Source organism: Bubalus kerabau, chromosome 10 (genome assembly GCF_029407905.1).
Source record: "Bubalus kerabau isolate K-KA32 ecotype Philippines breed swamp buffalo chromosome 10, PCC_UOA_SB_1v2, whole genome shotgun sequence".
Lineage (NCBI taxonomy): Eukaryota > Metazoa > Chordata > Mammalia > Artiodactyla > Bovidae > Bubalus > Bubalus kerabau.
Genome location: NC_073633.1, coordinates 52,230,976 through 52,253,854, shown reverse-complemented (window position 1 = coordinate 52,253,854; position 22,879 = coordinate 52,230,976). Strand labels below are relative to the sequence as shown.

Here is a 22,879-nt window from a genome sequence, read left to right as displayed (position 1 = left end):
CCACACTGATCTCTCAATTCTTGTGGTGCTAGAGTCAGATAAACAAGTTCTTCCTATGTTTCCACCTCCTTCTATTCCCCAAGGTAGATCAGAAGCAAGGGTTCTAGGGCATAGACATCTTTGGGCTACACCGTTCCTAGGAAAGCCCTTTGTGATGGAGGGTCTGTCCTCCCCCAGCTGTTTGTTCTCCATTCTGACTTTCCTCACACCCACCTCCCCGTGTGCTTGAGTGCTGATCCCGCTCCTTGAGACTCCTTCCCCACCTTTTGTGTATGGCAAACTCCTTGCCTGGTAAGACTTGACCGGAGCACCATTCCTCCAGACAGCCCTGCCACTCTCCTCCAACAAACGGGGAGCCTCTCCTTGTCTGTGTGCCCTGAGTACCTTGTGTGCCCCTCTGTCACAGAAGTCCCTATCACAGAAGCTGGGGGATTCTGTTGACTCTGGACCAAAAAACTCTGCAGGCCTCTCCATTTTTCCCAAGTTACTGATTCTGAAAAATGAAGCTCATGTTGAACAGGCCTCTGATGACCCTTGGGCTCTTTTCCTCTCCCCTGTAGCTGGATGAAGGTTCTCCTCCAGAACCGAAGGGGACGTTTGTCGACTATCAGACGACAGTGGTTAAATACTCCAAAGCTATCGCGGTAACAGCTCAGGAAATGGTAAGAAGAAAACGGGCTGCTCCGCCGCTACTGGCTGCGCTTTTACCCACCACACCACTGGATCTTCAGGTCTGGGGTCTGTGGTGCAAAGAGATCAGTCCTCTGTGTTCCTAGTTCCTCCCAGGCCGCAGCTTCGTCCCAGTCTGTGGTCTTTCTGGCTGCCTGTGGTCTAGAAGCCCCAGGCCACTGGACACAGGCCACAGTGGACACTCTTCTCATGAAGAAGCTCCAGATGAAAATGACTGAGAGTTGGGCATGAGGACAGGGGAGCAAAGAGAAGGGAGGAAATGAGAAGGAAGTTGCGAGTAACAGAGAAAGAACGAAATCCTATTTATCTCACAGAAAACTTGAGATGTTTTTAACGCTTAAAGTTACAGTACAAGCGAAGGCATTTGGAGACAAAACTGTCATTGTCTGATGAATCAAATTTTAATGTTTGGACAGTGCTTGTAATGAATAGTACAATATTGACAGTCTTTCAGGCAAAATGAAATGCTGTGGTTATATGAAAAATTTTTTCTCCCGGCAACAGAAGGCATGTAACTTTTGGAGGTGGCTTTTTTGTTTTGTTTTGTTTCTAAAATGTAATGTATTCAGAATTGTATTATATGGATATTTAGCTGTAAACGGCATTGAGATTCAGTGAATACTATCTTGATAGGTTAAAAAGTTGTACAAGGACAGAAAAGTATTGTCCTCAAAGCATTAATATGAGGACCTAGTAAGAAAGTTCTTAACTTCTGAAGGCTCAGATGTCACAGGATAAAATTAAGAGATGGCCTCTTAGATGCTGCCACCTAAGCCTGAGTTGCAAGGACCAGACTGGGCCACCTCGTGGTCCCTGCCCCATCAGGCCAGGCGCCTCTCCGGATGGTTTTGTCATGTAGTCATGTGTCCACTAGAGGTTGAGCTTGGACCACAGAGGCTCCCCTGGCGGCAGCTGTTTGTTCTTAGAAACTCTGCAGTTGTGCCAGGCTCAATGTTGTTGAAAAGGACTTGGACTGCAGAGGAAGGAACAGTGCCCATCTCAGCAACGGGGAGAAGGCTGGAGTCGGCCCTGAGCTGGCCCTGCTCAGGAGCGCTTAGGGGCATCGTGGCTCAAATCCGGCAGCCCAGCAGTGCTGAATCCTCTGAGCAGGGAGCGCATTGCAGAAGGGGCAAAAATATCTTCAGTGGCCTCAGGAGTTTCTGGAAGAAAGTTTCTCAGCCCGTCTGTCTTGACCCTCGGTGTCCACACGCCTAAGGAGCCCAGTATTGCTGCTCCTGGGTGGACTGGCTAGAGCTTTGAGGGGTGAAGAGCCCTGGCGGGTGAGAACCCCCAGGGTCATTGTGCTCCTCACGGCAGGGTCACGTGGAACAGCTCTGGGCACAGCCTTGTTCTCTTGGCATGCAGTGTGTATTTCCTGCAAACCCACACCTCTACCCGAAAGCCTATGACATTTCCTGGTAAACATGCCTTAGATGGGCCCACGTTCCTGTCCAGCTTGAGTGGTTGTGTAGTCATTGAACAGATTTTTGTTTTCAAGTCCTTTAAAATCAAGGACTTCAAATGCCACAAAGAGTGAGGAAGTATGGTCACCCAGAGTGAGAGAACAGGAGGGACGGAGGGAGGAGGGCTTGGATCCAACAGGGACGTGGACACCTGTCGGTGGCAGCTTACGACTGCCCCTGTGAGACAAGAGGCGTTTTTGTCAGAGGAGGAAAAAAAAAAAAAAACAGAAGCAAGCACGTTAGCTCTGTAGAGTACACTGAGGTGAGTTTTTCTGTGAAGCGGAAGAAAACTATAGAATATCTTCAGAGTAAAAAAGGCAGAACTTGACCATTTAGGCTACAGTATTCTCCTCATTGAATTTATGACTGAAACATCATTATTCTTCAGAGCAGTGTTATTACAAAGCTGTGTTCTGTGAGTTCCTTCCACCAAAACGTTAGACTTACCCATCACCGCAGGCATGATTTCCTGATGATCCTGTCCTCATGCCCTCTCTCGGTGGCATGGCACCTGCTCCTGGGTCCCCAGAGACCAGACCAGCCTGGGAGCAGCATATGACCAGGGGTGCACCCTGCCCAGGGCTGGGCTCCCTTGTGGTTTCTCAGGGGGGCTCCCCTGGTGACCCTGCAGGGCAGGGCTGGTGGAGGCTACCGCTCTCACCTCCCAGAGAGTGGACCCCTTGGCCCAGCCTCCACACTGCGCAGCCTGAACCCGAGCATGTCGCCTTGACCCAGCCAGGACCCGCTGGCCTGTCGTGTGGGCTGCAGCATGGGCTTTGCTTGAACTGGGCTCTCCAGCGTCCAGCCCCCACACGCAAGCCACAAGCTTAAAAGTGAATGAGACCCTTTGGCTCCCAGTGGTATTAACACGTGCTTTTCTCTGTGTGTCTGTGTGTGTTTGTGTCTTGCTTGTTTTCTTTTTCCAGATGACTAAGTCGGTTACTAACCCGGAGGAGTTGGGAGGACTGGCTTCACAAATGACCAGTGACTATGGGCACCTGGCTCTCCAGGGCCAGCTGGCAGCAGCCACGGCGGAACCAGAGGAGGTCTGCCACCTTAAGTCCCTGTTTTTAGAAGCAAACCCACACTAGTGCCCGCTCCCCCGGCCAGGCGATGGTGGGGGTGGGAGGGGCGGGCGGTCTCCATAGCTCAGCCCCGCTCCAGAACACCCCACCCCGATAGCCACAGCCAGGCATAGTTCCCTCTCCTCTGCTGCCAACCCTGCAGGTTCACACCCTGCAGCCCCAGCCTGTGTTCCAGGCTCGCTGCCCTTCCTAAGGCTGCCGGGCATAGAGCTGGAGCCACCTGGCGAGGTGGGCTTTCAGAAGGACTCTGTTGACAGTTTCTGCCACGTCTCCTGTCCCCCAGCCCATGACCTGATGCCAAGAGCAGGGCACACATTGCCATTGTCCTCGTACTTCCTGTACTTGCTTAGCAACCCACTCGATTATTTATATATTTTCCAAAGGCTCACAGAAGTATTAGACAAGACAAGTATGGGATGTACCCGCCCCTCCCTTAAGAAAAACCTATGTAGCCAGCCTGCTTTTGTGAAACAAAGTCTTGCCCAAATAGTATTGGTAACTTTTGAAGAACTGATCCAGATCCCTGTCCTTGGATCCCTGTGGACTTCTTGTCCTTCCCTCCCTGTCTTCCCTAAACCACTTTCCTTAACAGCCAACACAGACTCACCTTGGAACACCTATACCTGTAGGAGGCTTAAAGTGGCAAAAGATTGACTCCAGAGGCCACTCTCTGAGAGGTCCCATATCTCATACCTCTGAGAAATCGAATGGTCCATTGACCAGCACACAGGGTGGGTGAAACTCTGGGGCCCCTGATTACACCTGTATCAGTGTTAAACACATGGGAGGGGCCTGACCCAGTGCAAGGCCCCCTAGAGAAAGACAGACCAGCTTGCAGTAAAGAACAGTGGAGTGAATTTCAGGGACCAGGGAAAACAAGTAACGACATCCATGGGATTCTGAGACGTACCAGGCTGTCAAGGCAGAAGGTTGTGGCTGGTCTTCCCTTCTCCTTTCGGTGACAGACAGTGTCCCCAAGTTACTGTTTCTCCTGGGAGTCAGGTCTAAGCATGTCTTCACCAAGACTCCCAGCGACACTACTGAAGCGAAGACCCAGAACCAAATCACTTTCTAACGTATGTTGTAACAATGCATGTAAATGGGAGTACCACATATATATGTATTGCATACATATATATCCAGCATGGGATGACTTCAGTTTCTAACAGTGCCTGCGTTTTGAGATTTTAGGATGATTGAGTTTTTAGACTGCAGCATGAATAATTCTATTTGCCATGAGTCTGTCAAGTCACTACCAGGAAAAAAAGATGATCAGAGACCCACATAGGATTCCGTTGATTTCTTTACACAGGCCCATCATTTAAAAAACAAAAAACAGAACCCCCCCTTTAGTAAGGGCAACTAGACTCATAATTCATTTGATTAACATGCAATTTTGAATTTCATAAACAAGCATAAGGGAATTTCTGTTACAGTAAGGGAAAGCTTGGTTGGACAAAAGGAAGAAGTGTTTTGCTTTTCGAGAGGATTGAAAACTAAAAGAGACTGTGATTGTGGAGGGAGGTTTGGTTTGGATCTCTTGTCTCTAGAAATCTTTAAAGATGAAATTTCCATGATTTTTCTTTGGTTAGTTTCAGTTCAGTTCAGTTCAGTTGCTCAGTCGTGTCCGACTCTTTGCCACCCCATGAATTGCAGCACACCAGGCCTCCCTGTCCATCACCAACTCCTGGAGTTTCAGTGCTAGCCTAAACAGCATTGCTGAGTGAAGACTTCGTGATCTATAGAACACTTTCCACATCTGAGTTCTTATGAGCTAGCAACCCCACCCTGTGTATGAAGCAAACAGTTTTCTAATTGCAGCCCAGACCACTGAAACAAAATAGGCCAGGAAAAAAATTTCATTGCTAAAAGCAAAGCAGCAAGTTCCTTTACATTCTGGCCCTGCCTTGGCAGCAGCTGACATTTCCATTAAGGTTTCCCCTGTTTACCGTTACATCTTGAGATGTGTTTTACATTCCAGACACACGAGCAGTGTGACCTGGAGCGCAGAGGGGCAGAGAGAATATAAAATTACCGGTGGCTTGCTAAAGGAAAATTCTTTGTGTGCATTTGCCAGACAGATATTTGGGGGAAAACTGAGAAGGCTAGGAGATCCCTGAAGCAATGTAGTGTTTTTCCCCAAGACTGTGGAACTATGTGTATACCCAAGAGAGCCCCACATCACAGCATGTGAAAATATTTATATCCAGGGCAAGTAAGAAGCTGCCCCCTTCACTGTGGGCCTGCCGTCTGCTCTGCCGAGTCAGCATTTTGGGCTTTTCCAGAATGTGACAATGACAGGAAAAGTCCTGGCTCTGCCCTCTGAACATCAAGCCGGAGCTTTGTATCTGCTAGTTTTTCCATGGAAAATTCAAAACTTTTGCTAACATCTCTGCAATAACTTCTCCAGAAAAGTTAAAACTCTCTGGCAGCTTGGCATTTTATGATGCACTTCCTCTTTTTAAAGGGACTTCCCTGTAGCTCAGATGGTAAAGAATCTGCCTGCAATACAGGAGACCCAGAGGAAGATCCTGTGGAGACGGGAATGGCAATCCAGTATTCTTGCCTGGAGAATCCCACGGACAGAGGAGCCTGGCAGGCTACAGTCTGTGAGGTTGCAAAGAATCAGACACAACTGAGCAACTAACACTACACTGTAACTGCACTTCCTCTTTTTAAAAAAAGAAGGAAAAAGATACAAACCCCGTGAGCCACCGGCTTCTGAATGTAAATACTGTGGAAAGGTTTAGTGATGATGGTGCCGTGTCTGAGAGCACGTTGCTGTAACCACTCATAACACTGGTGTCTTAAAAGCTGGCAGGAACATTTGTCAAGAGCCCGTGGTGAGAACCACAGCCCTCTTCCCCAGATGGGATGGGCATCCACTCTAGACGTCCCTAAAACTTTCCACTCCAAGGCACACTTTCTGTAGGTGGGAAAGCAATGCCCTGCTTCTGCTCTACACACTGGTTTTCCCTGCCATATTTTCTGTCTCAGGAGAAACTGTAGTTTGTCAGATAACATCCATTACTGCCTTTCCAACTTCCACAAGCTCTCCCAGGCAAATTGCACTTGACCTGGTTTCCGATGTAATTGATCTTGAAGCCTGAGAAAAATCTGTACATTTTGTTTAGTTTGAGGCAGTAAAAGATGATGGATCAGTGTTTCTTAGACTCCCTCCAATTGAAATGAGAGCCAGAACTTCATGAAAGCCAGGCTTCAAATTTCCCGCAAGGCACAAAACCAGGAGACAATCTTCTCCATTTTACTTTTATTTGGGCAGGATGGGGGAATTGAGGGTTTTTCTTGAGGTTTAAGTATTGCTTGACTCAAGTTGCCAATTTCAAACTCCAAGTTTCATGTCTTGGAGCAACATTCCTTTATAATAAACACTGGTGATGAGTTGGATCACTGGGGGCGGGGAGGTGGGAGGTGGAAGGCGTTAGTCCTGTTTGCTGAGAAGTTTAGTGTTGCTTTGAGAAGCTTAGCATTTTTAAAGCCCTTATCTGAAACAGCCTTTCAAAATGCATTCCCTTTTAGGATGTTCCTCCAGCGGTACAAAACCTCCCGTGAAATTGCAGTAGCATTGAGTGTGTTGATTCTGGTGTCCTTCACTAACCCGTGTGCCCGTGGAGACAGATAGGAATATGCGAACCATTTATCCAATCCATATGGCACAGATGGTGTGATGGGCTCTGGCCCATCTTCCCTCAACTGCAGTGTGTAAGGCGAGAATCATTCGCCCTTCCCGTTTTGTAGATAAGCAAACGAAGGAGACTCAAGGAACTCTGAGAAGTGCCCAGGGCCACACAGCTGCAATAGTTAGTGTTGAACCCACCCTCCTTTTAAAATTTGACTTCCTTATGACTGCACTGGTCTCCATTGCTGCACGCAGGCTTTCTCTAATTGCAGTGAGCGGGGCCTCTCTGTAGGTGCAATGAGCAGCCTTCTCATTTCCGTGCCTTCTCTTGTTGAGAACAAGGGCTCTAGGTACACGGGCTTAGTTGCCCGGCAGCATGTGGAATCTTCCCGGAACAGGGATCGAACCTGTGTCCTCGACATTGGCAGATGGATTCTTAACCACTGAACCACCAGGGAAGTCCGAAGCCCTGTTTTTAAATAACTTTTTGGAGTAAGTGAATGTTTCAAGTGTAATAAGGTAACAAGTTATTGTGTAGACAGAAAAGTCAGGATTCCAACCCAGGTTTAGTGGGGATCAAAGTTTGTGCTCTTTGACCTGCACCAGGCTATAGAAGATAGTCATGTGATCTAGCACAGACCCAGACTCCAGGACGAAGCCCAGGGTTGACTAAGGACTCCAAAGCTTTTCTGTTGTTGAATTCATTTGGTCTCATCCCTTTGCTTTCTGGTGCTGGTCTTCCTTGGGCTTCCTAACTGGGGACCACTGTGCCAGCTCCGTAGTTGTATTTAGAGGATTGCTTGCTACAAACATGATGTCATCACCAGGAAGGAGGCTGAACGTCAGGATGTTGGGGTGTTTTTATAGCACAGCCTTCTGAGGGGGCTACGAGAACATGAGTGGGTCGCGGTGGCGGGGGGGTGAGGGGGTGTCTTCCCACCATTTATCATGTCAGCCCATAGATATCAGGTTTGGAACGGCTCAGGAGTGGGTGCCTCCTCCCTTCCACCCCTATGTGACTGGGGGGTGATTTCAGTGGCCTGTGGTTGTCCCAGTGCCCTGTCATTCTGCAAACAGAAAGCCCAGGCTCAGCTCTGTACAGGGAGCAGGAGAGGTGCCTGGAGAAGGCTCTTCTGGAAACCAGGTCTTTTCTGGCACAGTAGCCTCACACCACATTCTCTAGAACCCTCAAACAGCTGGTGCTCTGGAAGTTCTGCACGTTTGACTCGAGTTTCCCTTTTAAACATACACTGCCACCCCCCCTGCCTTGCCCTGGGGCATGGGTGGTTTTGTGCTGGCCTCCGGTTGGCACGGCATCTGCTCTGTCTGGGGTGGCCAGGGATCTGTAAGAAAATGCTCCCCTTTTGCTTTATGCACAGGCCAGTATCCTCCACACCATGCAAGCAGGGCAAAATACAGAAACAGGTCAGTGGCCAAGGCAGTAACTGGCCTTTATAATCCCACGTTTGGATCACTTAGCCTCAACTGTTGACTTTTCGAGTCAAGAATATAAATTTTAACTCCAAAGAAAGAATATAGTAATAACAAGTTCCTTAAGTTTTAGATGTTGAGTTTCCATGAAAGATTTTGTTGGGGAGTGGGAAAGGGTTCTGCTAAGTGGAAAAAAAAAATCAAATTAGAAAAACACTGATCTAATGAACAGTGCACCGTGCTTGGGATGAAAGACTTAGATTGTCATTTGGCTTTGTGAGGGATTGGCTGTGTGATCTTGGGCTAATCACAGCACTTCTCTGGGCCTCAGTCTCCTCATCTGTAAAATGGGAAGACTGAACTCATGAGGTCTTTGTTTATTTTGAAAGTCTGTGATTGTTTCTTTCTCCATCCCCCCCCTCCCTTACTTGACTTCCCTGTTAGTGTCTTGCTCCTTAAAGACCTGTGCTCATCCTTGACAGCAGAGCTCTTACCTTTGGGTTAGCTCTGACTCTTTTCTTTTTAATTTTAAATTTCATTTGTTTATTTATTTTTGGCTGTGCTGGGTCTTCTTTGCCACACGCAGGCTTTCTCTTGTTGTGGTGCACTGGCTTCTCTTGTTGCAGAGCATGGGCTCTAGGGCTCAGTAGTGGCACACAGGTTTAGTTTCTCCTTGGCATGTGGAATCTTCCTGGACCAAGGATTGAACCTGTGTCCCCTGCATTGGCAGGCAGATTTTTAACCACGGGGCTACCAGGGAAGTCCCTTGCTCTGACTCTTGAGAACTTAGGGTTACACCATATGGGTCTGAAAAGCCTCTAGAGCCAGACTGAGAATAGTCTTTACTGGGGCATCCCCCTGCTTCAGCTTGACCTTATGTTTAAACCAGCAGACATGCCCAGCAAAGAGATGCACTTAAATGGCATTGCCACTGTGTGGGCTGAATTCAAGCCTCTCTCGTTCTCAATGGTGACCTTGATGCTGCACTAGTCCAGATGTGTTTTCAGAGCTATCTGGTTGCACGATCCTGGCCTGATCCTCGTGTCTCATTCCATGTGGAGACGGTCAACAAGAAGCCCTGCCTAATTACAGAGCTTTAGTAGCACCTGCTCATGTGTGATTAGAAGACACCCCAAAGAGCAGAAGCTCACTTCCTAGGCAGGAGAATGCATTACCAAATGGATTTAAACGTCCTTTGGGCCTCAGAGGGTTAAGGGAATAACCTTTTCCCCTGAAAGCATTATGTCTGTCTATAACAGAGTGAGCAGTTGCAGCCTCCTCACTCCCCAGAATCACCCTTTCTTAAACTCTGACACACGGGATGATGTTGGAAGACTGCATCCAGGTAGCTCAAATTCCCAGGTGTGTGAGTTCCCAGATTTTAGTCATAAAACCTGGACTCTCTGAATAACTCTTCTTGAGAGATGCTGGAAGGATAAGCACCCAGCTTCTAATTATGGTGGATTTTTGAAAATAACACTTGGCTTAGGGGTATTTTGTTCTGTGTTCATTTGCTTACCTGGGCTGTATTGATCAGACCAAAATGAAAATTGTTGTGAAACGGAGCCAGAAGAATGCAGACTTTGGGAGATAGTTTGCTGTTGTTCAGTCGCTAAGTTTTGTGCAGCTCTTGCGATCCCATGGACTGTAGCACACCAGGCTCCTCTGTCCTCCTCTGTCTCCCAAGGTTTGTTCAGATTCATGTCCACTGAGTGATTGATGCTATCTAAGCATCTCGTCCTCTGTCACTCCCTTCTCCTTTGCCTTCAATCTTTCCCAGTATCAGGGTCTTTTCCAATGAGTTGGCTCTTCGCATCAGGTGGCCAAAGTATTGGAGTTACAGCTTCAGCATCAGTCCTTCCAGTGAACATTCAGGGTTGATTTTTAGGATTGACTGGTTTGATCTCCCTGCTGTCCAAGGGACTCTCAAGAGTCTTCTCCAGCCCAGCATTTCAAAAGCATCAATTCTTTGGCTCTCAGCCTTCTTTAGGGCTCAGCTTCCCCATCCATACATGACTACTAGAAAAACCATAGTTGGGAAATGGAGGTGGAATTTATTACACCACAAAGAGACAGCTGGCACCTTATCCATAGTGGAGCTTACTTGGCTTTTTTTAAGCAAATTACCATTTCTGATCACACAACGTAGGGGTCATTAAAAGCATGCATGCCTGCTGGGCCAGCAGCTCTAAAAGTGTAACTTTTTACGGAAACCTCAACCTGGCTTGCTGGAAAGGAAGCCTGGGCCCAACACGGCTGCTCTCGCTCCGTGGTACAGCTGAGGAAAAAAGGTGTTCTGGTTGGTAAGCATAGCAATTTTTTAAGAATCTGAACCCTTTAAAATATGCTTTATACTAAAGCTGTATATTCTGAACTTCTAATTACCCTCTCCAGGCTTTTGTGAGGAATCAATGAAATTAAATGCCTCGCCTGCTTCAAAGAGGCCCTGACACACAGGAAGGGCTCAATAAACACGGGTTGAATGAATAATCCCACAGAGTTCATCTAATTAACATTCTTCCTTAGTGGCTCAGGATACAGATAAGCAATGCAGCAGAAAAGGTAACAAATATTACCAAGCTTGCTTACTGGGGACTGTGGGCATTTTACAGTCTCTAAAAAGGGAAGCAAACCCAACCAAATTCCATAGTTCACCAAACACAGGCTCCTAATAGCAGTGGAATTTTCCTAGCCAGGCTCCCCTAGGACATAGGAGAAATTTTCCACGGAGGGAAGACCTCGACGGCAGGGCTATCATACTTTGCCTCCCCACCCTGGACTTGCCTCCACAGATCGGCTTCCAGATTCGCACTCGGGTACAGGACCTGGGCCACGGCTGCATCTTCCTGGTGCAGAAGGCGGGGGCCCTCCAGGTGTGCCCCACGGACAGCTACACCAAGAGGGAGCTGATTGAGTGTGCCCGCACTGTCACAGAGAAGGTAAGGAGCAGCCCTCAGGCCAGGCAGGCACGATGGCACCCAGCTGTGCCCAGGCACAGACCAGGCAACCAAGCCCAAAACCAGCCACCCGGTCAGGTCCAGATGTCTTCCCTCCCACCCAGGGTCTCCCCAGGGCAGCTGGGGGTGATCTGTCGTCCTGAGAAACTGAGGGACTGTCCCACTGAGGTCAGGGCCCTGGTGGTCACCTTGATGGGCTCTCCTATGAACAGACTGGTCAGACCATGTTCAAGTCACAATCAGCACCAGGACCTCTCCTAAAGCCCCTGGGGACATGGTTGCCCCCACCCTCCCTTTTCAGGGAGGCTCCCAAGTGCTGAGACTAAGTAAGAAGGATCACATCTCCTCTTGTGTAACCTGTTTATTTCCAGAGGAGACAGTGCAGTGAGCAGGGTTAAGCCCCCCAAGGTCACATGGTGGGGAAGGGGGACAGGAGCCACAGGACATTTCCTGACTCTATGGGCAGCTGTTTGTAGAGACAGACTTTCAGAGCAGAGAGCACAGGGCTCAGCTAAGCTACTTCCCCCGCCACACCTCGATTTCCTTGTCAGTCAAGGGAGGATGAAGAAGTAGAATGCCTGGCCTAGGGGTTATGCAGGTTATATACAGTGATGAGTGTCAAAGAGCTTGGCACCATTCAAAGTTTGATTGATTTCAACCACTGTTCCCTAACTCTGTTCTCCAACACCCCTTCTTCTGGGAGGTTTTCCCTGGTTCACAGCACCCCATTCTGAATGTCCGTTCCTCCTGGACCCTCCTGCAGTTTGCTGACGGTTTTGCTCGGCTGGTTTCTCGGAGTTATTTTTCAGGGCTGCTGCTGTACAGGCCGCGTGGGGTGCCGGCAGCAGCACCCGTGCTTAGCGGGTGTTTCCCTGTCCTTCGCTTGGGTTGTAGGACAGAGAGCTCCGCACTGTTGAGAAGCTTGGCAGTGAGACTTGAGGGGTGCACGGGGGACCCTCCCCCTGAAGCTGCCGGGACAGAGGCTTCTCTGTCCGTGGTCTCTCACCGTGGTCAGGCATCGGTCTCCCGCAGCCCACAGGACTATCCAGGCTTCCCCAGGACGAGGAAATAAATCTCTCAGCTCGAGGAAGGCATTCTCCCTCCTTTGAAAGCCCTTCCTGTTGTTGAAGTTACTCCTGCCAAGTTCCCCTGTAGGAGACTTTGGAATAGGAGCATGAAGGAGGGGAGGAGGTGGTCCAAGTTGCAAGGTGCCAATGAGCATGGCCACGCAGGCTGATCTTCCTGAGCTGGCCTCCCTCCATCTTCCTGCTTCTCCAAGCAGAGTACCCCTGACTCAGGATGCCGGGAGAGGGATCAGAGGCAGGGAGTCGGCTTGTTCAGAGCATCTAGCCTTACGGGTAGATTCCTGCTGCATCTCCCTGCCCTCCCATCTCCACCCAGCACCATCCTTACCTGTCTAGGTATGTCTGTGTGATCATCCCCAGACAGGAGGACAGACCCATAAGAGGAAGACAGCAGGTGGCTGGAGAAGGAAGGAGGGGGCTGGTGTGGCAGGAACATGGGGGGAGGCCTGGGAGATAGGAAGTGGTTGTGAAGGGAGCTCAGCTCCTCTCTACTGTGGCAGAAGAGCCATCCTCAGGGGTGGGGCAGATCCAGCTTGCCTTGAGGGGGAAATGTCTCTAGAAGCATAAGGGTATGCTAGTGGCAGGTGGTGGTGCAACGGAGTGGTGGAGTAGAGAGGTTAAAGGAAGGCATCCTCTTTGGGCTCCAGCCCTTCTGGGGTCCACTCTGGAGAATTTCTAGTCAAGAGGCAGCCAAGGGAAGGAGTGACAAGTGTCAGCAGAGGGCTGTTCTACAGAAAGTCTGATCGGTTGGGGACAGAAACAGCCACACTGTTCATAGGAGCCTGACCCTTAACCCTTTTTGTGGTTTTTATCAAGTAGCACCTGCCCTCTGTTATTCAGTCATGTCCGACCCTTTGTGACCCCATGGACTACAGGACAAGCCTCTCTGTCCCTCACCATCTCCCGAAGGTTGCCCAAGTTCATGTCTATTGCATCGGTGATGCCATCCAGCCATCTTATCCTCTGATGCCCTCTTCTCCTTCTGCCTTCAATCTTTCCCATTCCAATGAGTTGGCTGTTCACATCAAATGATCAAAATACTGGAGCTTCAGCATCAGTCCTTCCAACAAGTATTCAGGGTTGATTTCCCTTAAGATTGACTGGTTTGATCTCCTTACAGTCCAATGGACTGTCAGGAGTCTTCTCCAGCACCATCTAGTAAACCCCCTATTACATGCCAAGTACTTGATATGCATTTTCCCCCACTTATTCCTCCCATCAGCCTTGATTGGTAAGAAGTAATAGCCCCCTTTTCCAGATGAGAAAACTGAGACTTAGAGAGGTGAAACACCCTGCCCAAGGTTGTATCGCCAGCAATGGCAGTGCCAAGTCAGGCAGGCTGCTGAATCCGAACTGCTGGTAACCCCAAGCCATATTGACTCCCAGAGAGAAAATTCACTGTTCTGTTTGTTCTGTTTTGTTTTGTTTTTTACTCCCCTCCCCCAGATTTATTGAGATTTATATAGTTGACAGACAACGCTGTATGTTATTCATACTTCATTATAAATGCAAAAAGTATATGTGTCTATGTATTTTTTCCTTGTGATGAGAACTCTTAGGACTTGAGCATCTTTTATAAAGATCACAAAGCAGTGTTAGCTATAGTCGTTATTAGTGCATTGCATCCCTAGGATTTACCTTAGAACTGGAAGTTTGTGCCTTTGACCAGTTTCCTTGTCTCACCACCACCAAACCCTACCCCACCCCCTTACCATAACCACAGATCTGATCTCTTTTTCTGTGCATTTGATTGAATTTGTTTTGTTTTGTTTTCATTTTTATTCAGTTTATTTAAACTGAAAACAAAAAGTTTCTTTTCTTTTTCCCATTTCTCCTCCTCCTCATCCCCCGCCACTGGCAGTCACCGATCTGTTCTCTGTATCTTTGGGCTTGGTGTTTGTTTTTGTCTTTGTTTTCAGATTCTGCATAAAAGGGAGGAATGTGGCACTTGTCCTTCTTTGATTTATTTCTCTTAGTATAATGTCTTTGATGTCCATTCATGTTGCTGAAAATGGCAGGATTTCAAAAAAAAAAAAAAAGAAAATGGCAGGATTTCATTCTTATGGCTGAATAATTTTCCTTTGTATATATGTACCACATTCCCTTTATCTAATTTCCTTTGATGGATGCTTAGATTTTTTCTATGTCTTGACTATGACAAATAGTTTTCCAATGAACTTGAAGGTGCATATATCTTTTTGAGTTAGTGTTTTCTTTTTCTTCGAATACATAGCCAGAAGTGAAATTGCTGGGTCATATGAGTGTTCTATGTTTATATTTTGAGGAATCTCCATAAAATTTTTCATATACGCCTGCACCAATTTTTATTTCCAGCAAAAGTTGCATAAGGATTCACCTTCTTCTACATCTTTGCCCACACTCGTTACCTCGTTTTGATAATAAACTTTCTGACAGTGTGAGGTAATAGATAGTTCACTGTGGCTTGGATTTGCATTTCCCTGATAGTTATGTGGAGCATCTTTGCATGTGCCTGTTGGGAGGCCTGGCGTGCTACGATTCATGGGGTCGCAAAGAGTCGGACACGACTGAGCAACTGAACTGATTGGCCATCTGTGTATCTTTTGCAGAAAAAATGTCCATTTAGATAGTCTGCCAGTTTTTAAAATGATGGGTTTTTTTGGGGGGTGGGGTTGGCTATTGAGTTGTATAGTTTGAGTTCTATTTATGTGTATCAAATATATGATTTGCACATATTTTCTCCATTTCAGTAGATTGCCTTTCCATTTTGTTGGTGGTTTCCTTTACTGTGCAGAAGCTTTTTAGTTTTAAACATTCATATATATGTACATATATACGTATATCCATATGTAAACAAGTTCCACTTGTTTATTTTTGCTTTGTTGCTTGTGCTTTAAGTGTCAGATCCATTGCCAAGACCTCTGTCAAGGAAGTGACCAGCTATATTTTCTTCTAGGGGTTTTATGGTTTCAGGTCTTATATTCAGGTCTTACGTTTAACCCAGTTTGAGTTAATTTTTGTGTATGGTGAATCATGGTGATCCAGTTTGATTTTTTTGCATATGGCTGTTCAGTTTTTTCAGCACCATTTAATGAATACACTGTTCTTCCCCCATTGTATATTCTTGGCTCCTTTGTCATAAATTAATTGATCAGATATGAATGGGTTCATTTCTGAGCTTTCTAATTCCATCTACATATCTGTTTTTATGCCTTTACCATACTGTTTTCATTACTGTTGCTTTGTGATTTAGTTTGAAATCTAAAAGCATAATGCCCCCAGTTTTGTTCTTTCCTCAAGATTGCTTTAGCTATTTGGATCTTTTATGGTTCCGTACAAATTTTAGGACTGTTCATTTTCTGTGAAAAATGCCATTTTAATTTTGGCAAGAATTGTATTGAATTGTATATTGGTTTTGGTAGTATGGATATTTTAACAATATTTTTCTAATCTGTGAGCACAAAATATCTTTTCGTTTATTTGTACCTTTTTCAATTTCTTTGACTTCTTATAGTTTTCAGTATACAAGTCTTTATCCTCCTTGGTTAAAATTATTCCTAAGTATTCTATTCTTTTTGATGCAGTTATAAATGGGATTGATTTCCTAATTTCTCTTTCTGCTGGTTCATTATTAGTATATAGACACACAATAGGTTTTTGTTTATTGATTTTGTATCCTGCAAGTTTGCTGAATTCATTTATTAGTTCTAAAAGTTTGGCGGTTTTTTTTATGGAATCATCAGGGTTTTTTATATAGAATATCATATCATCTGCCAATAGGGACAGTTTCGCTTTCCAATTTGAATGCCTTTTATTTTTTTTTTCTTGTCTTACTGCTCTGGCTAGGACTTCTACTATTGTATTGAATTAAACTGGTGAGGGTGGCCATCCTTGTCTTGTTCCTGATCTTAGAAGAAAAGCATTTAGCTTTTCACCTTTGAATATAATGTTAACTATCGGCTTGTTGTACGTGGCCTTTATTGTATTGAGATATATGTTCTCTCTATATGCACTTTGTTGAGAGTTTTTATCATAAATGGCTGTTGAATTTTGTCAAATGCTTTATCTGCATTTATTGAGATGACTTATTTAATTTTTACCCTTTGTTTTGTAAATGTGGTATATCACATTGATATCTGGATGTTGAACCAATCTTGCAACCCTGGAGTAATTCCCACTTGATCATGGTGTGTGATACTTTTATTGTTTTGTTGAATTTGGTTTCTTGATATTTTGTGGAGGATTTTTGCTCTGTGTTCATCAAGGATATTGGCCTGTAATTGTCTTTTTGTGTGTGGTATCGTTGCCTGGTTTTGGTGTCAGAGTAATGTTGGCCTCGTAAAGTGAGTTTGGAAGAGTTTCCTCCTCTTCTATTTTTTGTGTTCTTTGTGGTCTTTTTTTTTTTGAGTTTGAATACTTTGGGGTTGTATTTCTCCATCTCCCACGCCCCTGACTTCCCCTGTCTGCCCTCAGGTATCCTTGGTGCTGTCCGCTCTCCAGGCTGGGAACAAGGGGACCCAGGCTTGTATCACAGCTGCCACTGCCGTGTCCGGGATCATCGCCGACCTGGACACCACCATCATGTTTGCGACTGCAGGGACCCTGAATGCAGAGAACAACGAGACATTCGCAGACCACAGGTATGGGGGTGACAGCCATCCTGGGGGCTCCTGGACAGGGAGACGTTCACTGTGGCCTGATGGACTTTGGAGATGCTGCCCAACATCCAGAAATATGGTTATGCGTTTTTATTTCGAAAGGATGTTCAAGTGGGGGAAATGGACCACGTAATCCAAATAAGTGCCCAACTACAAACAGAATTGTGTTCCAGCTTTGCCTTTCACAGCCTACATCCAGTCTGTTCCAACTTTTTCTTCTCTTTTTTATTTCTAAGCTAAAAAGCTATGCCCTTGATTTTTTCACTAACCCTAGTGGGACTGGGAGTGGCCCGGGCAGGCATTTAGCTCCTACCTAAATGGAGAGTGAAGCTCCAAGCCTGCTGTCTCTCCCTGGCTGGCTCTTCAGACTCTGCTTCGGAGGCTGGTGCTAGGGTCTCTGTTTGCTGCTGGATATATCCCCCCATGTGCTTGCCACGTGTCCAGCACCTTTCTTCCTCTCTCCATTGCCCCAAGACTGGGCAGGGGAGGTGATTCTCAGTGCCCTGTCACCCCTTCCAAAACTCAGCCCCCTGGGCTCTGATGTCCAGGTCCCCTTGCCCATGTGTCCTCACAGCCCCCTGTCACTATGAAGTGTTTTCAGGGCCACTAGGAACCACAGGGAGGAAGCTACAGGGCTGGGGAAGGGGACCAAACTGATAGCCTTGAATCTGTAATTGAAGTTTTATGATTAACTGGGAATTCTGAGCCGATTTTCCTCTCCTCTATCCTAATTCTCTTACATGGAGATGAGAGCCTCCTATTACAAGAGGAGAATTGGATCACCTCTCTTCTTTAATAAACACCCTTAGGAGGGTTTCTTTTCGTCCTAACTGGGCTTCCCAGCTGGTGCTAGTTGTAAAGAATCCACCTGCCAGTGCAGGAGACACAAGAGACGTGGGTTCAATCCCTGGGTTGAGAAGATCCCCTGGAGTAGGAAATGATAACCCACTCCAGTATTCTTGCCTGAAAAATCTCATGGGCAGAGGAACCTGGAGGGCTACAGTCCATGGGGTCGCAAAGAGTCAGACATGGCTGAGCACACACACACACAGGGTTTCTTTTCTTCCTGACTACCAGTGACCAAGGTCTACCCTTTGTCTGCCCCCTTCCCCTGCCCTCCCCTGCTTCTCAGGGAGAACATTCTGAAGACAGCCAAGGCCTTGGTGGAAGACACAAAATTGCTGGTGTCGGGCGCTGCGTCCACTCCAGACAAGCTGGCCCAGGCAGCTCAGTCCTCTGCAGCCACCATCACCCAGCTCGCTGAGGTGGTCAAGCTGGGGGCCGCCAGCCTGGGCTCTGATGACCCCGAGACCCAGGTAGGCATGTCGTCAGGCCTCATGTTCCCACAGACTCTATGCACAGATCTTAGAAGAAACTGAAGGCAAAATAGGAACTTGGGGAATAGACAGTATGTGTGTGGGTGCGTCTGTGGTTTAGGGACTGGTAGGAAGCAGTCATCCAGGCAGGATCGTGGCATGGACTGTAGCGCAGCCGTGGCGATGGATACAAGCCCACAGGTTTGAGAGGAGTCTGTAAGGAGGTCTCTGCCGGGCTTGGTAAATGATTGGTCACAGTGAGTGTTTGGAGATAACAGCAAGGGAGCTGGCCAGGACAACCGTGTGTTTCAGGCTACATCAGTGAATGGACAGTGGCTCCCAGTACCCAGCCGAGGCTCCCTGGAGGGAGGCCTGGCCTGGGTGGAGATGCAGATGGATTCAGATTGCAGTGTGTTGAATTAGAAGTTCCAGAGAGACACTCAGGTGGAACAAGTGAGTAGGCTTGAGCTGGCTCAGGTTTGAGGGTGTGGATGCAGGGCTTGTTCTCCAATAAACAGTGACCACAGCCACAGAGGAGAATGAGGAGACGGAGTCAGGGCAAAGCTGAGGAATCCATCATTTGGACCATCTTCAGGAAAAAGATGCACAAGGAGACTGAGAAGTGGCAGCAGCTGGTGGGAAGAAAGCCGGGGGCCTGATGTTAAGAGGAAGCAGTGCTTCAGCCCTCCAGAGATGCTGCCGAGGAGGCAAGAAAGGAGAAGATGTGAGAGCCAGCTCCAGCGCCATGGATGGCAGCGGTCACCCTGTCAGGGCTGTGAGTGGGGAGTGGCCAGATGAGGGTGAAGGTAGGAGGCAGTATGTATAGATGCCCCATTTGAGAAATCTGACTCTGAAGGGGAAGAGAGAGAGGAACTGGGGGGCAGAGATGGTCTCCAGGCTCTGTGACTCTCTGCTTTGGATTCAGCCACTTCACTGATGTTACCTGCTGGGTCCTCAGCCCCCAGCCAAGACCATCAACTCCTCAAGGACAGAAACCATGGTTTATTGATCTGTGAAACAAACACACGGCTTCCACGCATCGTGGATGCCCAACAGAGTAGTTGAGCTCTTGCTGAACTAACAGCCAACCATGGCCAGCATTGATGGATTCTTCCCATTCCTGAGTGCAAAATTTAAACATCCCTCTGTTGTTTCACCCCCCAGCACCATCAAATGGTAAACACTTCAGTTTCCAGTGCTTAAACTCTACACAATTAACAAGCCTGTTAGGCCCATTTGGACATCACTGGAGATGAAGGATCCCTCCATCCTGTGCCAGAGTCAATGACAGATACTGTGCTGATGAATGCAACCAGACCAGCAGCTCTGTTCCCACTTGGCTGTGGCCCCTCCCTTCCTAACATCTTCCAGTGGAGTGGAGCCCCTTGAAGGAAACATTCCATGTGTTGGCTTTTTACTCCTGTGCTGGTTTTCTCTTTGATAATATCAGAGCCCAGATTGACTGCCCTGTGGAATTCAAAGCATTCACAGAAGTCTCTGCCTGGGCATTGTTCTTACCCGCATGGAAGAAGGAAAAGCTAGAAAATGCATGAGTACAGTTGGAACCCGAGCCTGGCTCAACCTGGAATGAATCAGCTGGGAGGATTTAGATCTTTGGATTTAAATCCAAAATGTATCGAATTGCTTAGTCTTTAACTCCCAAATGATCCAGATGTCCCAGAGCCCATCTTCTTTTGAGACCACCAGTGAAAAATGCCCTGTCTGAAAGGTACACCCACTTGTTCCTGTTCAGGGTCCAGTGACTGGGAGGGGACAGCCTGTGCCAGGTGTCAGCTGCACACCTGCCCGCTCCGCCTCTCCCCTGTGGTCCCCACCGCAGCCCCTCCTCAGGAGCCCCGTCACAACCCAGCCTACCCTGTGGGTTTAGAAGCTGGCAGAGGTTTGTGCACTCTGTGGGTGAGAAGCCACGAGCTGGAGAGGGTGGGAGGCTGGGAGTCACGGCGTGGCTGTGCTTGCAGTGTCTGGGACGCTAGTGTGTCTAAGATGTTTTCACATTTGTTACCTGGTTCATCTGCTGGCAGTGCGGTAGGGGGTGGGGGAGGGTGCGGCTAGCACTACTCACCCCATTTGCAGATAAGGAGCCAGGGCCACAGGAGCCCAATACAGTGTGGAAGTGAAGACCATGTCCTTGGCATCACGCTGACCAGAGTCTGAATCCCAACCCAGCTGATCCCAGGCTCTTCAAGTATGGACACAATTACTGTAGTTCCCACTTGAAAAGGTAGTGATGAGGGTTAAATAAGATCGTGTGCGTTGTACTTGGCTCGGCACCTGGAACACTGCCCTCTGTGCAGGGAAGCTGTTGTTGTAAGAATTAGGAGTTGTTATTGTAGCTATTGGACCCGGAAGACTTAAATGTCATATACCCAGCATCATGGAATTCCTAAGGACACCTGGTACTTGAGATTCCAAGTCACCCAGAAGTGGTCAGTTGTCTGTTCAGTTAGAAGAGTGAAGGCGCTGAGTTCCATCTAGTGTTACGTGGGTTCACACCTGTATATCCACTCATTGCCTGAGGATTTGCTGAGTGCCCACCACACACCAGGCCTTGTTCTGAGTGCAAGACATGACAGAAGTCCAGGCCGGCCCACCTGGAGCTTCCATCCCAGTCAAGGAAGGCAGATGGTATATAATGAAGTAATTCCACATTACTTTATCACTATTATACTACAGCTAAGTGCATTAAATAAAGCAGGGCGAGCTGAGGGCATTCCAGTGAAGATGGGCTTGTGGCGAAGTGGTCAGGTAGAGTCTCTGAGGACGTGACATTTTCCCTGAGACCTGAAGGATGAAAAAAGCTGGGGTCCAGACAGAGAAGGGGACGGAGCAGAGGCCCTGAGGTCAGAGTGGGGGAGGATTTCCAATGGGGAAAAAGATAGACCTGCACACCTGTAGCATGGCGAGTGGGTCAGGATCCCACCTGGGGATGCAGGCGGGCTGCTATGGGAGCTGCAGGCCAGGCCAGGGGGCGTGCATTTTGTTCTCAGTGCTTTTGGTGACCAGTTCTGGGTACAGGTGAGTGGTGTTGCCTCTCGGGGTGTCTGCCTAGCTGCCTTCATCCTTTCACAGGCAGCTTTTCAGCAGAGCTGTTGGCCAGGACATGTTTCTGAACTTGCCAGATAGACTGTACCTGGGTTTGGCGTTCTGGCTCAGTATCTGCCTCCCTCAGGGAGCTTCTTCAAGCATGGATTCTGGATTTCCACCCAGACTCCTACACCGGAGTCTCCAAGGGCAGGCCCTGGGGACTCTCCTGTGCTGCGGGTGGGGGAGCTGTGGATGCTGAGCCCTACCTCCCAGGTCCCCCCCTGCCCTGCTCTTGTGCTGTGTGATCTTGGTCCTGTGCTGCGGGCAGGGGAGCTGTGGATGCTGAGCCCTGCCTCCCAGGTCCCCCCCTGCCCTGCTCTTGTGCTGTGTGATCTTGGTGCGGCTGCTTACCCGGGGTACATGCTCTCTTTCAGGTAGTGTTGATCAATGCCATCAAAGACGTGGCCAAGGCCCTCTCAGATCTCATTGGTGCTACCAAGGGAGCTGCCAGCAAGCCTGCCGATGACCCCTCCATGTACCAGCTCAAGGGGGCTGCCAAGGTAGAGTGGAGCCCTAGCCAGGGGCAAGTGTGCCAGGGGTGCTCCAGTGAGAGACTGAGAAATGACACTCCCGAGTTTTGGAGGGGGCAGTGTGCATCTGAGTTCCTTCCTCACATAGAGGTGTGGGCACTCATGCCATTAGATCTGCACTAAGAGGGATGGGACCTCAGCTCACTCTGTTTTCTCTTGGCCTGTCTTCCCATGCAGGTGATGGTGACCAATGTCACCTCCCTCCTCAAGACCGTGAAGGCAGTGGAGGACGAGGCCACTCGGGGCACACGGGCACTAGAGGCCACTATCGAGTACATGAAGCAGGAGCTCACGGTAAGGAACCACCAGTCACCTCCCTAGGGCCCTGCGTGCAACAGCCGACCCCAGTGCAACTTCTCTGAGATTTTACTTGGAGTGCCTGAGCTAGGGGGGCCCACTCACCTGCTTGCTGGTAGCCTTGTGCCATGGAGAACCTATGTGATACTGACCTCAGAGTTTGGCTAGGATCAGTTTGCAAATAGTTAAATGAATTAATGTATGACTTGGGACCATGTTTAATTCCACTAAAATTGCAGCATAAAATGAAAGCACTGCAGAAGAGCCTCAGCAAAGGGAAAACTCACTGTGGCCCTTTACACTTGCCTTGAGTTTATGCTTTTTTTTTTAATTTTACTTATTTTATTATTCATTTTTGGTTGTACTGGGTCTTCACTGATGCATGCAGACTTTCTCTAGTTGCGGGAAACAGGCTGTTTCTTTGTTGTGGTGCACAGGCTTTTCACTGCGCTGGTTTTTCTTGTTGTAAGGCATGGGCTGTAGGGTGCACAGAATTCAGCAGTTGCAGCTCACAGGCCCTGAGCACGTAGGCTTCAGTAGTTGTGGCACATGGGCTTACTTGCTCCGTGGCATGTGGAATCTTCCTGGACGAGGGACCAAACCTGTGTCCCTTCCATTGGCAGGAGGATTCTTATTCACTGAG

The 22,879-nt window shown here is 48.1% G+C and overlaps 1 protein-coding gene across 7 annotated transcripts in view; it reads left to right on the top strand.

Annotated features, from left to right (window-relative positions):
• Window positions 1-22,879, top strand: part of TLN2 (talin 2) — a 499,060-nt gene that overhangs the window by 434,735 nt on the left and 41,446 nt on the right. For all 7 annotated transcript variants that reach the window (XM_055537745.1, XM_055537738.1, XM_055537740.1 and 4 more), the window contains 7 exons: window positions 561-662; window positions 3,080-3,199; window positions 11,102-11,248; window positions 16,804-16,970; window positions 18,121-18,304; window positions 21,784-21,909; window positions 22,117-22,233. In XM_055537745.1, the coding sequence (XP_055393720.1) occupies window positions 561-662; window positions 3,080-3,199; window positions 11,102-11,248; window positions 16,804-16,970; window positions 18,121-18,304; window positions 21,784-21,909; window positions 22,117-22,233 (963 nt within the window). The remainder of the gene's footprint in view (window positions 1-560; window positions 663-3,079; window positions 3,200-11,101; window positions 11,249-16,803; window positions 16,971-18,120; window positions 18,305-21,783; window positions 21,910-22,116; window positions 22,234-22,879) is intronic.